This window comes from Vanessa tameamea, chromosome Z, assembly GCF_037043105.1.
Source record: "Vanessa tameamea isolate UH-Manoa-2023 chromosome Z, ilVanTame1 primary haplotype, whole genome shotgun sequence".
Taxonomy (NCBI): Eukaryota; Metazoa; Arthropoda; class Insecta; order Lepidoptera; family Nymphalidae; genus Vanessa; species Vanessa tameamea.
Genome location: NC_087341.1, coordinates 2,166,926 through 2,185,885, shown reverse-complemented (window position 1 = coordinate 2,185,885; position 18,960 = coordinate 2,166,926). Strand labels below are relative to the sequence as shown.

Below are 18,960 nucleotides of genomic sequence, written 5' to 3'. Positions count from 1 at the left end.
CCCGTTAAAAGTCATTCATTTAGAAATACACAAACGCGTTCAAGTACAAAAGATAGCATTGGTAAATAAAAAATAAAAACCTCGCCACCAACCCTGATTCTGTGACGTGAACCTTAGAACAAAAATGTTTAGAAATGCCATCGATTTTACCAACCGAAAAACACCCGAACCAGACGTAAAACAAACACGAGCCGGTATCCGATTGGTCGACTAACTTAGAGTAGACTAGACATAGATATTTATTGTGACGTTTACCTACGATAGATATCAAATTAAAAACAAAATGTTGAGGAACCTGTGAGTTTATAGATAGATCTTTAAAAGTAGGTAAATAATGGCCGACTGGGTATTTCATTCTTAAAAAACTGTTGGCTGTAAACATTAAGGCCTTCGCCGGATCTTCGTGTTTTTTGTTTAGAAATCAATTATACATGTTTACCATTATATACTTATAATTCATGTATGTAAGTTAACCCACAGCCCTTTTTTCATTAAGAAACATATATTTTTTCGAAGATCAGTGTTTAAAAAATAACAGCGAACTGAAGAACCTAGTATGATGTAAAATAAGATTAAGTCAAGTTTTATTAATACCTACAATCCTTACCACTTCCGCAAATTTAGCTGATGTAAGTTAAAACATTGTTCTACGATGTAAAACGAATTTTGCTTTCCAATCACGCTCTGAATCAACTGAGTCTGACAAGAATCTTTGTCAACCTTAGTTGCATTTAGTTTTTTAATGGAAAAAATGTAATAAAATTTTCAAAGGTTTTAATTTTAGGTGCATGATGTTAGAAATCAAAATAATCAAGTTCAGAGGAATAAAACACGTGCAGTAGACTATTAACGGCGGAGCTCCGAGTCAGGTGACAGACACTTCAAATGCAATTACATCCAAACGTCGGGCAAAATAATTACACGCTACAAGAAAATGTAGACGGTAAATAGGTTGGTTAGTATTTGCATTGCCTCGGATGAATCTCAATAATAGGGCCTCTTGATGGTAAATGGACATCAAATATTAACTAGCCCTTTTATATCCGCCTTATGCGCCTCTACCTCGATATTTATGTTCCCTATTACACTTGCTCACTCACTTTAAAGTTTCAAGGTCAAACCAAAGTTCAACAATACTTAGTGTTGCTGCTTGGCTTTTACAAAACCCTACCATCCATGCAAAGTTACCCCAAACACCTTATACTAGATTGCAAGCCAACACATAGCAAGTCATCAATAAAATAAAGTTAAGTAAAGTTAACTTTAGTTCACTTTACTTTTAGATGACTAATATCTAATGTTGGTTAAAAAGATTCATTTATAAAACGAATACAACATTTTTACCGCAAGAAAAGAAAACTACAGTATTTGTCTTTTAAAACAATTTATTCATCTAACAGTTAAACCACGAAAATCATTCCCTTAATATAAATTCAGCCGTGAAGGGTCTGGCGCTGGAAATGAGGCCGATAATCGGATCTTCTGAAGGTAGAACGCCGTTACTGCACTCAATCCTGTACTTTTGCATAATTCCAACAAATACTATGAATATAAAGGACTTGGCAAGGGAATCCCCGGGACATCGCCTACGACCTGCGAAATATTATTTAGCTCTTGAAATCCATTTCTAAAATCTTAGTTGACATGGAACTCCAAAGCATGTATTTTGTTCGTCTGTGGTGTACTTGTATGTGTTGTGTTTTGATATGCGTGTGAGTGTGTCTCGTATGGTTTAAATATTTATTATTTACAATGCCTATCTTAGCAGAGATGACCACAAGATCATCATCTCATCGGTTGGTAAATGTCACTGGCAACTCGCTATACAAAATACTACTTAACATAACATTAAAATCGTTCCAAAAATAAAACTAACATACTTCTTTTAATATTATTCTTCTAGTAATCTTGAAAATAGAATAATTATATTTTATCAATTGACTGTAAGAAAAAGCTAAAACTAATATCTGTCTAAATATTCTACACAAGTAAATCGCTTAACCCTGTGTTTGTCATCATCCTACAAATTAGCCAGTTATAATTTTCAAGGTCATTGCTATAATATGAACTAGACGCGAGTATAATCCGAAAACTTTCAAGGAATATAACTTACCGATTCCAAATGGATACATATGTTCAATATCCTTTAAATGTCCCGTTTCATCTATAAATCTCTCAGGCATAAACTTCTCCGGCTCTTGCCAAATATCTCGATCGAAATGCACGTCTCCAACCGATATTAGTATCGTCGTATCTTTCGGTATAAGAAAACCGTCCATATTTACATCTTCGAGTGCTCTCCTTGGTCCCGCTATTGGTACTATTGTAAAATATCTCTGAATTTCAGATAAAAATGCCATCGTGTAAACTAGCCTAAAAGGAATAAAAAGGAATAAAATTAAATGATTATTCTGCCGCCAAGCAGCAATACTTGGTATTGTTGTTCCGGTTTGAAGGGTGAGTGAGCCAGTGTAACTACAGGCACAAGGGACATAACATCTTAGTTCCCAGGGTTGGTGGCGCATTGGCAAAGTAAAGGGTGGCTAATATTTCTATCAGCGCCACTGTCTATTGACGGCGGTGACCACTTAACATCAGGTGGCCAATTGTGGTGTCGCACTGGTACTATATAAATGCTTTTAATGTTACTCTTACGACCTCATGGGACGTCGTGATCTATAACCTAGTAACCTTCTCAAATATTAATAATAAACTATCTAAGGAAAAAATTTGTACCAAATCAGACTGTTAAATCCTGTGATCAGTGCGTTAGAAATACGTCTAGCGCAAACCAAGATATGCAAACAATAAACTGCTTTATATAATAGTCTCTAAAATAGTATTAGTTCTGCTTTATATAAATATAGCTAATAGTAGGTGATATGCTGCTAGTTGCATGGATGGAAAACATATTAAGGAGTGCCCTGCGTTGGTTTGGTTAACATCTTTAAGATTATGAGACATGATTATGACACATAGATTATGAGACAACATCTATAAGAAGTTATGAGAAAAATACGAGTGAGATGATGCTCGTGTGACATTAAAGCTACACGATGAAATTGCTCGCTAAACCGACAACTGGCTCTCAAGTTGCACGATACCGACAACTTCACATATTTTATTGAAGTATGAGATACGAAATAGCTCAAGAAAAAGTACTTATCAACCGTATCGACTATCCCTCTACAGTTATTTTATTACGAAATGCATGAAATAATTTACTTAAACTATTTTTTAATTACGCCTAAGAATTACAACTTTTCAGCGTATCTTCACTTTTTTTTTTTAATTATTTCATTATTTTAGACGGGGAAACAGAAACAGAACAGGGTTGTCCTTTTCGTCTGTAATTACACTTATTCGCTAAATAATCTTTTAAACTTTTTAGTGGGAAGGATGAAAAAACGATGGACCAATACAAAGTAGTAACATTCGTTTGGGAGAATAGCTGGTGAGTCAGTCAGAGTCTGCTTCTAAATAAAGTTTATACATATTAAAAAAAGGACTAAAGCCCTTCTCGAATAAGTAACAACATTGCATTTACTAAAAAGGAATTAATAGTTTTAATTTATTCGATCGATCCGTCGAGAAATTTCTAGAAATCAAATCAAATGTAGTTCGGTAAAGTTCAATGACCATTAAACATACAAGTTAAAATAGACCTTATTTCAAGTACACCTTAAATTAAAATTCGTCTGTTCTGTTGAGTTGTATTTAAAATGCGTTATATATTTCGAACTCCTGGAAGGTCATTATCATTCATTGTTGTTTATTGTTATGTACGTTATGTTTCTACATATTTAAAGAAGGTTCTCGATTGTAAATAATAGCGATATAAAATAGCGAGTTCCGTGTAGTAAATATAAGTAAATATATCCGAAGGGTCCCTTGCTTGACTCTATAGTGAAGACTCCACACCTAGGTGAACGACTAGGCATTTAGCACATCGAATTATTATATTCGTAGGTCTTCGGAATCAATGAAGAAGATCTTATGAATATATACCAGTTTTAACCTGCGGATTTACCTTCGTGTAAAGCGTTATGAAGTGCTTGGTACCCCCTGACATACGAACTAGCGAGTACCGAAGAGGCACATCGTAAACGTGTGTCTAAATAATCCCCACGTTTCGTAATTAAACTTAGTAATTAACGAACAAAACGATACAGAAAACTTTAAACAATTTTTTAGATTGAGAAAAAATTAATACAAATAAAAGTATTCAACGAAAAACACTGTTATGGCTATATATTAACAATAAATTTAAATAAAATATTTCATTCGATTATGTGGAATCCTTTTGATGTTCGACCGAATATTTTGATTAGGAAATACGTAATATACACCAAGCTTATTACCGATTTCTGTTGATAAATAGACCCGTGTTGACCGAAGTTATTGGGAATTAAATGGGTAACCATTTTTATTGTGGCAGTAAACTTATCAGCTAGTGGTTCGCCCGCAATACTTCGCGTTTGTACAAAATATATTTTTAGGAATTTCAAAACCTATGACCGGTTTTGTACTGATTTAGTTTCAATGTAAACTGCAAGTCCTCGTCTACATTTGGCTCCAAAATGATGAAACTTTATTAAAATGATTAACCTAACCTAACCGGACAGAGACTTTATCCGCTCTCTAAAATTAATTATTTTTTAAATTGTAACCATTTATTAAATTGCAATCAAGAATCCTCTCTATTTTTCTGCACATCTACGGCTTGAGCTCATCAAAATGAGACCATAACCGATTCTTTATGTGCAGCTATCGTCCCATAATCACTGGGACAAAATTCGGCTCACGCTATTAATATATAAGATATGCTATGGCTTTAGAATATTGACCCTTTTAAACTAAAGACGACATATCATAGTGCACATATGTGTGTGCTAACACAGACACACACAAACACTCCCATAGTATAAGATTATATAGAATACAATTAGGAAAAAAATCCATCATATCGAGATTATCATTGTTATACGAGTACATCACCTTTAGTAATCAAGTAAACTTTATTTTTTTTTATTTCTTTACAACATCCACGGGCTCACAGTTACCGTGCCTTTTTTTACATTTTATTTTTATAAATTGTGGCGTTATTTTATATTTTTACTGAACATCAGCAGATCTTCGCTGGACTTCGACCTTGTCGTCTTCTTGGAAGACGTGGCCCACACTGACATTTTTTTTTTTTCAATTTAAATATTTAAAAATTTTAAAAGTAAAATATTTAGACTTATGTCGATGGCCGTCCTCAGTTCAATCGAAAAATATAGAATTTTATTTGTGCTTATTTAATTCAATTTTTTTGGTATATCTTATTGGTTTTATTGATTATTATTTATTATGTACCTAAAAGTTAAAAAAAAAAATTATAATTCTCGGCTGTAATCATTGATTATGTTGAATTTATATTTTTTAATAAATATTGTGTAATTTGATAGTGCCTGGTGAGACTACTTGTAAACGGTAGAACATTTGCCAAGATAATTTTGAAATGTTTTTTTTTTCTGATTTGGTATTGTATTTGGTATTTTATTTGATGGTTGTCCTACTGAAAATAAAATAATCTAATAGGGGCGGCAAATCCGACATGACCGGCAATAAACACTAACATAATTATCTCGACTAGTGTATACGTGCCGAAGGTGTTATATCTATTATTTAAGCCACTTTGCTATAATTTGATATGTATTGAGATGACTAAGTGGTTAAATCACCTTATCCAAAAATATAAGTTTGAAATCCAAACCAACACCATATAACTGCACGCATATAGTTTGCCGCGAAAAAAAAAAATCGCATGTGTCAAATGAAAATCTGCCAAATATTAACAATTCCACATGGAGTGGCTTGTTTAGAATATGTACCAAATGTTCTACTCGAAAGAAAATGAGACATTAGATCAGCCGTGGAACAATTGCAGGCTCTTAATTTATACCTACGAAATCCTAGTAATTTTTGAAAAGTTTTTTTACTCTTTCGTGACAGTAAATGGTCGCCAACGTCCTTAATTACGCGATCAAATATATAACGTGTCTATTGCAGTTCAGATACACCTTGTTTAAACACGCCACTTACATTTTAAACCGGAACATAGGAATACAAATTATTGATGTTTAGCCGTAAATAACTAATGGGTGTTACGTACTCTCTCCCGTGAATAACAATGAAATAAATGATTTCAATGATTATTGTATATATCTTTGATTATTCAATATTTTATTATTCATGACATTTCAATTGTATACTGAATTACATATTATTTTGATAAAGGTTTTTTCTCATTGATGATTTGTACAGTAGCTACTGACAATTGTGATTAGTATATTACTCTAAGGAACTATATATGAAACATTTATATTGAAGGACTGTCGTAATTACAGACTCAATTTGGTCATTAATAATAATACTTGTTTTTTTTTTCCAAGCCATAGAGGACAAACTTACAAACATTATTTTTATCTATAAAAACATTTGGTGGTGGGGATTTGTGCAAGCCCGTCTAGATATGTAGGTACCACGCTCGTCATAATTAGTCCTGTTGTAATCCGGGTTGACTGATCCAGTGTAACTACAGACACAACGGACATAAAACCATAGCTCCCAAGAACGGTGGCGCATTGGCGATGTACCGAATAACTAATACTTTCCAACAGCACCAATGTCCGGGTGACGACTAATCCAATAATAAATAACGTTCTACTTACGTATATATAATTCAGTATATAATATTAATTATTATACATTATGTATGAGTGTGTATATTGTCAACGTCTGTAGCCAGCGGCAAATCGATTTTTCTGATATAAAAGGGTATATTCTACGGAATCGTTCGTAATGTTTACTTGGTGGTGGGGCTTTGTGCAAGCCCGGCTGGGTAGGTATTACCCACACATACTATCAAACAAACAACAGTATTCAGTATTGTTGTGTTTCGGTTTGAAGGGTGAGTAAGCCAGTGTAACAACAGGCACAAGAGACATAACATCTTGGTTCCCAAGGTTGGTGCGCATTGGCGATGTAAGGAATGGTTAATATTTCTTACAACGCCATTGCCTATGAGCGGTGGTGATCACTTACCATCAGGCCTATATGCTCGTCCGCTAATCTATGCCACAGAAAAAAAATGTCCACAGTAATCATGTGAAAATCCCGAAAGCTCACCTGTTAGTGTCAGCCCATGAAGGCATGTCGTCCCCAAGTAAATTAACTATTTCATTATAAATCTTCTCTTGTATATTCTTCTCCCTCAAAACTTTGAGAATAGCAAATTCTAGAACGTTGCTCGTCGTTTGCGACCCAGCTATCAGGATATCCAGGCAAATAACCTTGAGCTGCTCCTCTTGAAATAGAAAAAGAAAGATAATTAAAAATTGCGCTTGATCTCGAATGGAAAAAAAAATCTCTTTTGCAAATTTACATTTTTATAACCTTCGTCTCAGCGAAGACTTGGAATTATTAAGAACTACTAAAACGACGTCTCAACTTGATACTTGAATATAAAATAGGAAGTTTGTCTTTTGTTTTAGTAATGTTAAAAGGGCGAAATATTAGCGAACGTTCTAGAATCTGGAGATACACGTGTCACGTTTTATGAAATCATTTAAAATTATATTTATTATTTTTAAGAGGTTATTATATAATAGGCGTTTTTGTTATAAATTTTCTACATATTTTAATAACACGACATTTTAAAACCTATCTTAAAGTTCTAATAAAATATACTGTTATAAGCTATTTGTCGTGTTTAGAAGTTTTTTCAGTACACAAAAATCTATAGTATTTTCAAAGCTTGTCCCTGTCCGACCCTAACACATATTATATATTAACTAAAACAAAGTTCGAAATTTAAAAAAAATAAACTGAAACTTCTAGTTTGAATCCTGATGTATAGCTTATTCCAACCACAAGAGCAAGTAAACAAAAATGACGCGATTTCATTGGTCGACATTTTGATGTATGATAATGACTATTATGGCGCGAAAAAATGAAATTTTGGTATGATAAATAAAGATGTATCAGGAGCTGTTTTTATTGCACAATATAACAAAGCTATTAGTAAATTGCATGGAATACATCTATGTTTTGTTTATCTTTATTCCTTCTTAACCTGAAATAGGCTATAGGCAAACGTATATTCATACTAAAATAAAGTCATAAATATAAACAGATTAATAATTGTCGTCTGAATCCTGACATATACCTAATCCAATACAAAAATATATAATACAATACCTATAGATCAACATTTAAACAAATATAAATATTTAAACTTCAACTAGATATCAAAGGAAGACGGGAAAAAGTATTTGAATTATAGTTATGAAAATCAACGAATACAAAATGTACATCAAAAAAATGATCATCTATATAACCTTATACAGCAATAATGCAGCATTTATTAATATTGTAATAACTGATTTAAAAAAAAAAAAACATTAAAACGTCCTACATATTTAAGTAATATTTCAATATCAGCTCTATCGTTTGAATTTTATTCCGAACACGAATCTATATCCAGAGGACAAATCTTCACCAAATATAACAAATTGTAATCACGGCCTTTTGATTACGTGTAGCCGCCCACCCACGTGACATACTATCTACGTGACATTAACTACCGGTATATCTTTCACAAGTTTGAAGCTTATTAAACAAAGACACTTCATTACGGCTGGATACACATGACGTGACAAAATTTCAAGTTTCAAGAGTTATACATTTCCCGGCTTCAAACCCACGTTTTTCGTTTTAGATGCACGTATTCTATCTGCAGGAGAATATCACGTGCTACATTTTAGCACGGTAATCCTCTTACGTGCTCAGAACGCTTTGCAATAGATCGGCAGGGGCACTCCTCGGAATACATTTTATTAGATAAATATAGAACTAAATTCAGTAGGATTAATGCAACGATAGATGTGTATTTAAGGGCACGTACTTCTGTAGCTAAGCAATAACAAATTACATACCTAGTTATTTTGAATTCAAGAATATTAACCTACTAGATGACAACCCGGCTTCGCTCGGGTAAAGAAATAAATCTAAACTAATATAAATAAACATACTAACTACCATAAGCCTACACGAAATCATTATTTGGAGCACACTTTCTGAAAGCATCCGTAAATGTCATTTAACTTCATATCATAGAATTTCATGAATTAAACATCGAAATATCTCGATATGTGTTGTCGACTAAAAAAATCGATATTTCTTAACGTATACATAAAACATACATAATCAGCCTGTAAATTTCTCACTGCTGGGCTAAGGCCTCCTCTCCCGTTGAGGAGAAGGTATGGAGCATATTCCACCACGCTGCTCCAATGCGGGTTGGTGGAATACACATGTGGCAGAATTTCGTTGAAATTAGACACATGCAGGTTTCCTCACGATGTTTTCCTTCACCGCCGAGCACGAGATGAATTATAAACAAATTAAGCACATGTAAATTCAGTGGTGGCTGCCTGGGTTTGAACCCGAAATCATCGGTTAAGATGCACGCGTTCTAACCACTTGGCCATCTCGGCTCTTTCTTACCGACCTGCACGATATTATTAATAAAGAAATTATGAAAAAAAAATTACGCCTGTGTTAATATACAGAGCAAACGATTCTATAAAACATATATATTCCAACGAAAAAACACAGTCAGTAGAAAAGCAATTAATCAAAAGTGCATATAAAAATGTTGACATCGGTTAGCTAGTGACGCAATCGCTATAGAATTTATCATCGTCAAAGCGAACAGAATATTATAATAGCTAATTGAGATAGATATTAAATGCATTTCACCGAGTACTTTGTCATTATAGCTTCCACTTCAATATTCCTCATTCCTTTCATGCTGTAAACTTCAACGGACTCAACTCTTAAGTTTTCTGCGCATTTAAGTTAAGCCTCGTTGACGAATGCTTATTAAAAATAAAATACACTTCAATCAAAGTTCCTACACTATCTACGGCTAAGTTATTGATGGTCTTATTATAAATAGCCAATATAGGTAAGTACTTGGTATTATCATTGAATGAAGAGTCAAATACTGGTGCCGATGGTATACAATAAAATAAAATAGAATATTTACATATTTATATAAGAATTATTACGTTGAGTATTGTAATAAATATATACTACTAATTTTAATAATTATATACATGTAATATAAAAGATTAACAACTGATAGAATACTACAATAAAATAAACAACATTTAAATATACAGAGATATATTATTAATAAAGATTTGTAGTTCATGTTACGTATTTAATTATTATTATTAATTTTTTAACAACATATAACAGTTTTTCGTAAAGTAACAAGTGATAATCCAAATAGCATTTCAGTGTTCGTTGCACTGGAAATTTTAATTAATTACATATTTAATAAGTTTTTGAATGTATTGTATTAAGCTTTTGAAATAATATATGTATAATTAAAATACAAATTTTGACGTCATCTTTAGCGTCATTAGGTATATAACAGAATATTATGTGATTCAAAGTTAACTTGGAAAATATAATCGAAAGGAAACGATTACATTTTTAGTTTGAATTGTGAATACCTTCACTACTAATAATATAGGTAATCACAAAATCAATCTAATTACGGCAGCTGGACCTCTGGATACTTAACTTGATGCTAAAGCGTTCTAAATACTAAGAAAACGGGACTTAAATTTTACTTGGATTAAAATAGAATTATGTAGTCCAGTGAAGATGATTAATGTCGAAATCGGCTCGGGGACATCAATTCCAAAAGGTCAAAATCTAATCCAAAACAAGTGGATGTAAGTACATTTATAATTTACTCACCTGTAAACGTGTCGTTCCTGACTTTCATTTCATCCAAAAAAGAATATATGAAATCACTTCCCGTTGTCAATTTTCGTTTGTGATTCAAAATACTATCCTGAAACGTATTACAATTATTAGCATTGGTACAATTTATCATTAACCCAACAATCCTATTAGGATTACGTTTGCGTGTGGTGCTTGTATATTTTTAATATTTTTTAATATTGAGTAAGTACATTTTATGCAAATTAATAAGTAATAATCCTTTTAGCCTTCCATTGTTCATTGCACTGGAAATTTTATTAATATTCGTTTTGATACATTTTCGAATTCATTGAATAAGATTTTTCGATTCAAATAATGCATTAGTGTATAATCCACTGGAACATCCTTTCTATTAAGATTATTTCTTTCTATTATTTTTTAAGAGTACGTCTGATGAATGCATTGGATTATTCAGAGTGAGGAAATTACTTGTTCGAATTCTATTCGAGTATTTGCATTTATGCATTTTCTTTAACGTGTTAACTTAGGTATTTTATCCAACTACGCAATTTTGTGATTTCATCGAAGTTATGATTTTGGCTGTGTATTCGTTAGTTCCCGTTTAAATCCTGAGGTATTGATCAAATTTTGATAAACGTGATATCTTTAATCTCAAACTTAAAGTCAAATTTACATGTCCTATACGCATATCTGTTGCAATATGCTTAGAAAAATTATAAATGTTTGGTACACAGATATTAAAAAATCATTTTCGTGGTTGAATTTTAATTTCTGATATTATGAAAGATTTGGTATCAGGTCATATCACTAACGTCGCGAAAAATTCATCATATATCATTCATAAATTCATCATCATCATTCATTCATCATAATAAAGTGATATAATCAGAGAAAGCCCAAACGAAAATATAAAAGCACTTGCCATTCACATGTTCAAATCATTGATACTAAAAATACATTTTTTTATAAAATATTACCTCTATTATGTCAGATATTTGCTGATTCATTTTTTTTATAAGCGTGTAACCACTTATTTCGGGTAACAAGAACCTTATCCAAGGCCACTGGTTCAGCCATCCGCCGGCCATTGAAAATGCTTTCGAACGTGCATTTAATAAATCCAAAAGAAAATTCAGACGCTCCTCTTTTATTTGCTCACCTGCAACGAACGTTTCCTTTATTATTATAACCGCTCGTTTTCCGTCCGCTAAAGAGACTTTAAATGCCAATAAAGGTATTAATTATATTTCATTTGTATGCGGTACTTTGTTTTTTGTTACATTCTATACAATGTTAGTTCAATACTAAAGTAAGACATTTATTTTAGTTACAATAAGAACTGCTTTCGCGGAATAGTAGCTTGATATGAGTATGACTAAGTTATTTTCAGACGAAGGATTTGTTTGAAAACTTTTTAATAATATGTATTGCCTTCCGCCCTGAGACTTGCCGAATACAGAAATTCACGGACTGTCGATTGCGAATTCTAAACCAGCTTGGTTATGAAATAATCATTTCTAATGTACGTTTAAATATATTTTTATATGATAAGGACCCGGTGTTTCTTTTGTAACCCGAAATTGTAACAGTAAAAGTAAAAACAATTGTTACAAAACGACGATCTATAAATCTTTAAAAATAGACATCGTCCTTACTCAAACCGACAAGAGAGTTGGACTGACGTTTTATGTACTCTTATTTTCTTCTGTGCACATGACAAGGCACATGCAACATTTCATAATGATTGGTCACTGGTTAAAGCGTAACTAATAACAAACTCACTTTCCTTTAAAATTTTAAGTTAGGATATCCAGACGCTTTATTCGTCTCGGAACTCGGAACGTCACGGAAGTATGCGCATGGGAACCCGTAACGTCCTCCGAAAAGACGGATTGGGTACCGCTAGTTTTTTAGTGGATATTCCGGTTCCTACAGCGCCGGCGAGCCCCACATAAAACGTGTATTCGTTCATAATATTGTTAAAGTATCGTATTTTATTTTATAACAAATTTTAATGCTAGTATTCTTTTACAATACAACTTTATTATTATTATTTACTTACAGGTTCAAAACTAAATCAAATATACATTTTGTAATAATAAAAACGACTGACATTCCTTTGTTGTCGTGTAATGATGTTTTTATATCCAAACGCAATACTAACAAACGCGGAACAAATTTGAATTGTACGCATATAATTAATGGTCAAATGGTATTATTTCAGTTTTTATTTAACAGCACCCAGTCCATGTATATTTTCTACATTGATAATTAAACTCTATTGACAAAGGGAACCAAAACCATGTCCGATAGAGAATAAATTATTAACCTGCATCTACATCAGTGCTTTTTCTTTTTTAAATTGAATATCAGTCCGACAAATGGACAACCTAATTCTAATTTAAAAAAGCGTTCGCAACTGTTAGATTGTGGCAATGTACTAAAAATGGAGTCCCTTCAATGCCAATGCACCTCTAGTCAAGAGAAACAAAATAAAGTCTCTTGTGTCTTTTTTATATTTTTATCTCGCTGCAAAAAACTACGCTTTTCCCCCGAAATGAAGTATGTGGATATTGGTTATGTGAGTCTCGGTGACCGAAAAACTAGTGCGCCCTAGTATACTTATAGAAAAACAGAGGTACCCTCTCCGTCTGTTCGGCGGACGACACGCGATCGCCTTCGCGTGCTACCGTGTTGAGTGACACTTGTTCCTGAAATTATACTGCAGTACAAATTATTGTTGAATTTGAGGGTAGTTTAACTGATGAGTGACTCGTACCACCCAAACGGATCTATACAAAGATGTGTCACCAGCAATTATCACGCTTTATACATAAATATATACATATGTACATATAATCTAAATGTTCAATTCCATACCTTCAACTTCAGGCCCAAATTGCATTTGTTTAAAGACATTTATATCTATTATTTTTTTTTTATCAATAAAGTTAATCGCTTCTGGTAAATATCGGACTATTGTGAAAGACTTTATACTCTTTTAACAAGAAGAACTTCAAACTTCTCAAAGTATTTAGGAAAATCAGATGAGGACGTTATGAGATTTTCCTTCGCCTACGAGAATATGAGTTCAATAGAACATATTTATTGCACGTAGTGACAAAGAAAACGGAAACTTTTTCAAGAGATAATATATAAAAACAAACTTAGTTGGTATGGTTTCGTAAACCTGCCTGGGTAGGTACCATCCACTCATCAGATATCCAGTTATCTAAGTTTGTGGAAAAAGTTGGTAGAAAATTGGCGATATACGGAATGGTTAATATTAATGGTGATGCATTACCAATTTCTATGAGCGTTCGTGGACACTCACCATGAGGTGACAAATTTGCCCATCTGTCTACTAATTAAATTAAAAAAAATAGCTTCCATATCCAAGGTCAATTTTAACAAGTCAAGGTCGCAACAGCTCATATTAACTATAAACAAACTTACAGCAGCGTCGTGTTTCAACCGTGTTGCCTCGCGGTTTACATACTCGGATAAATTCATAGAAATTGTTTAATTAAAACAATATTATATTGCACTACGTCAGTCTTCATTCTCACAATTAATATAATAACGGTAAATGACGTATTTTCCCGGCATTGAAACTGGATCCACTTTAAGCTGTCGGTATTAAAGCTGCCCTTTAGAATATATAGTCTTGAATGACGTACTTTCTCCTCATTCAACAAGAATCTATTTTAAAATGCTTGAGCAATTTTCTTTAGGTTATATCGTTCTCGAGAAGGGATCAACAATATCAATTAAATTGTTGGCTCGTCGGATGATTTTGCAGATCATATTTCGGGTAAAAGAAGAAAACGTAAAGTGAAACATCGTAAATTTTTAGTAGACATAAGTGATATACGGCTTAATTTATGTTAGAAGGGTATCAGCGAGAGGAAGGAATACTGGTGTTTAACGTCCCCTAAAATACGTTATATGCCAATTTGAATAATAATGAGATGCACATTTTAGGGTATATCATTAAAAAAATATATCGGTTTCGCGTTTGATTTTATGTTGCTCAATCAAGCAGTCGATTGAAATTATTCTAATGGTTTTTTTTTTTATAGAAAGCGATTATGTCGTTGAATATGACAAAATATACCTTAAGAATTTTTAAAGAAATATAAAATTTTGAAAGCGACATTTACGTGGCGTCTCCGTGAACGGATTTATTAGTGAACCTACGCGATTACAAAATAACGAATGGTTAGAAACATTTAATTTCTTCCCTGTTTAAGCCAAATTTATACTCAAATTGTCGTCCAGTATTGTTTATAAAAAAAACCGAAGTTCACTTGAAATAAATCACGGGCACTCGTATCAGCTCGTTTTTAACGATCACCGTATGAAACGAGTCACCGTTATTTTCAATAAAAATGTCGGTAGGTACTCAAGACCGCTGAACGATGGTTGAAGATCAAGTTCAATCGTTTATTCAAGCATAAAAGTTTAAATTGAATTAAAACTACTAGTTTTAAATGGCAAGTCTTTGATTAATCTCGTATTAATCTTTTTATCTAGCCAATGACAGATCTCATCCTAGAAGAGAGAAAAATTTAAAAGATTCAATTGAAAGATTTGTCAGATTCAAAGGAAATTGGATGTTAAAACAGTTAGACGTTTTTAATTCAATTATCTTTTTACGTATTTCATACATAATAAAACATAATCAGCCTGTAAATTTCCCACTGCTGGGCTAAGGCCTCCTCTCCCGTTGAGGAGAAGGTATGGAGCATATTCCACCACGCTGCTCCAATGCGGGTTGGTGGAATACACATGTGGCAGAATTTCGTTGAAATTAGACACATGCAGGTTTCCTCACGATGTTTACCTTCACCGCCGAGCACGAGATGAATTATAAACAAATTAAGCACATGTAAATTCAGTGGTGCCTGCCTGGGTTTGAACCCGAAATCATCGGTTAAGATGCACACGTTCTAACCACTGGGCCATCTCGGCTCATCACGTATTTCATATTGACTTTCAAAAACGTAAGTATAATTAGGTAATCTGTATCCTGACGTTATGCATTAAATGGATGCGTATTAAAAGTCCCGCCTCCCGAATGCCAAATTGGCCGATGCAATGGTATTATTCGCTCAAGTCATTAGTAATTCGGGACGTCATTGTAAATACATAATTGGCTAAAATATATTCCACCTAATTTTGCAACTACCACGTTTAGTTATTTGGTAAATTCAGGCGCCTGGTACCTAATATCATATAATTTGGCTAATGTTACGAATAATTTCCGAGAAACCGTCATACCGTCACCGTCGTTTTAAAGAGGAATAGTTGTATTATTCCTCTTTTATTTCTTATTGTATCTCTTTCCAAAATATGTTCTAGTTAATTTTTTTTTTATTATAATTTCATTTTCATTATTTTGCAGTTATTAATACTTTCGGTTTCCTATGTTTGAATGATGAGCCTTGATATTTATTTATTTATTTATTTTATTTGGGAAACAAACAGTAACATAATACACAAATATATGATTAAAAAAGGTAATACAGATACCAATTAAGTTTCCACTTACAAATAATACAGAATTAGAGCAATTTGAATACAATGATATGAATTTAATTTAATATATTAATTATCTAATCTAACCTAATATAAAATCTGAACACATAAGCATTTAATTAAAATAAAATAATGTTAACAATAATAAATTAGTAAAAATACATCAAATTACATCTTCTTTAAAAGTAACTCTAATTACGATTATCTAAAGCATTTTTAATTACCATTATCGTTCAATAGTTTATAGAATCGCATTAATTTGGATCCAAAAATAGCGAACATATAGTCTTCTAGCAGTCGTTCGCTTCGGTCGACATAAAAAAGTAGCCTATCTCTTGGAGTTACACAGTTACATACCATACAAAATGTCATCAAATTCGATTTAGTGATTTCGCCGTGATAGAGCAACAGACAGACAGAGTTACTTTCACATTTATAATATTAGTATAGATATTTTCAAACCGGCTCTATCTTCCAAACTAAAGCGACATATTGTAGATATGTGTTTTTTCTCCTACGAAATGTCTTTGTTATGGACAGTTGAAATGAGATCGTGAATTTGCCTTTTTATGCAAATCGTTAGGTTATGTTAAAGTTTATATTTTCCTTTGAGAGGAGCTTTTGCGGGCTTTTAACTTTTTATCTATTTAAGAGCATAGTTCTAAATAATCAAGATTTTATTTGTTATGGTAATTGTGAGCACTATTTTCGGTTTTTATATTTTCACTTCAATTGGTTTTAACCTTCAAGTGTTGTTCCATTGAACCTAATAAAAAAAGCAAATCCATGTTGTGAGTGGGAGTCAAACTCCGACAACCTATATTACAGTTCCCATGCGACACGTTTTATTTCATGTGAAAGTCAATCATGAACTTCGTATTTTGTTTTATTTGCGTCTGTTAGCAAGTGTAGCATCTAACCGACCTAATCGATTTATTTCATAGTCACAAAATATATAAATATAATATTTTGTCGATTGGTTCTGTATAGCATGAACCAACTTTTTTGCGTTTTAATTAATCATATTTTCTATCTTTTTTATACGTATATCTAAGCGAAATACCACTTACTCGTCAAGAGTCCGTACCTTTTTTGACGTAAATGCTCACTAAATAGGGTTATTTTGATATTTCAACTTCATGAGCGAGAACTGGAGGGTTAACATTGTATGAATTTTAACCGAACAAAGTCGGGAAGGGGCAGGTAGTATAATATGTATATTTAAATTAAGTTTAGTGTCAAAAAAGAATATTGAAAAATATGACTAAGATAGTTGTTCAATATAGTTAAGTTATTAATAAATATTATAATTATAAAATATATTTCACTAAAACAGTCTCGTTGGAAAAACCTATTATTCAATAATAATAAGATCGACAATGTACTATTATTATTATATAAAGATATAAATGATACTAAATTAAGTAGCACTAATTGCTGTACGTGGGAGAAATTTCATCGTAAATCCGATTATACCTCCACTCATCGTTTCCACTATAACATCAAAACATTTGCACCTCGACACAAACGAGCAATTTCTTAATGAACCTGCATTTCGAAACACCATATAGACAGCTTATTAGTATTACGTCCTACGCATCTCGGTTCGTTTATTTATGTATGTGGTGTTGGCAATATACTTCTGAAACGTGACTTTGTTTAAGGTTAATTTAAAATTAACCTGTTTCATTAAAATTACTCGCAGTACTTCTTAGCGTGCTACTCAACGTGCTACTGCGTATGCTTATTAGCATGCTGCTTTGCGTGCTAGTCAAACAAAGCAAGCAAGCACATTTGCAGACTTTCTTGTTATAACTGTTACGATAAATGTATATTATATATATTCTAAATATAATATTCTCTTTTCTAAATTTACAAGCTGAAATGTTAACGGATATGCAAAAATGTATTTTGTACCATTTGAAGACATTTTTGCAAAAGTTTAAACCTCACTAAAAATATAACTTTAAATTCGTATATTTACAGTTATACAGTCACAATTTAATAAATAAAAATATGTGAACAGATATCACTTAAAATTTATAAGCACTATATAAATATTTTTCAAAAAATTTTTCGTCTTCGGAACGGTTACTGTATCGTAAATATTAACATTTAGTGACAGAATAACACTGCAGCTTATCTGTATCTATCATTCAATTATATTCAATAGCCAAATCGACAATTCGGTATCGATTATGAACTGACAAAGCGTTCACAACCGACGACTACTCGTATATCAATCTCAATTGGATTTCATGCAACATGACATTTCGTAAAGGTGGAACAATTGTAAACATAAGTTTATTTTAATTTCATTTCATTCTCTACAGACTTTTTTCGTCCTAGTCATTTTAAGTTCCTTTGTTTTAAACCCATCCGAAATTTTTTGGACCGATTTTCCGTCCGAAGCATCACCCACGTGTGTCTTGTTAGGACCAGTTGTTAGATATAGGTTAGTTTTTTTATGATATAGGAAGGAAGATGGGCAAATGGATCACCCGATGATAAGGTCCAAAAGTGGCCCATGGACGTTGGCTAATTTTAAGAAATATTTACGATTCCTTACATAGCCAAAATGCCACAAACCTTGGAAGCTAAGATGTTATA

At 32.5% G+C, this 18,960-nt stretch overlaps 1 protein-coding gene across 1 annotated transcript in view; it reads right to left on the bottom strand.

Annotated features, from left to right (window-relative positions):
- Window positions 1-1,374: 1,374 nt before the first annotated feature.
- The window catches only part of LOC113403890 (probable cytochrome P450 305a1), a 32,583-nt gene continuing 14,997 nt past the window's right edge, over window positions 1,375-18,960 (bottom strand). The window contains exons 4-8 of the mRNA XM_026644516.2: window positions 11,787-11,968; window positions 10,822-10,918; window positions 7,174-7,351; window positions 2,114-2,373; window positions 1,375-1,593 (exon numbers count right to left, since the gene is read on the bottom strand). Coding sequence (XP_026500301.2) covers window positions 1,415-1,593; window positions 2,114-2,373; window positions 7,174-7,351; window positions 10,822-10,918; window positions 11,787-11,968 — 896 coding nt within the window. The 3' untranslated portion in view covers window positions 1,375-1,414. The remainder of the gene's footprint in view (window positions 1,594-2,113; window positions 2,374-7,173; window positions 7,352-10,821; window positions 10,919-11,786; window positions 11,969-18,960) is intronic.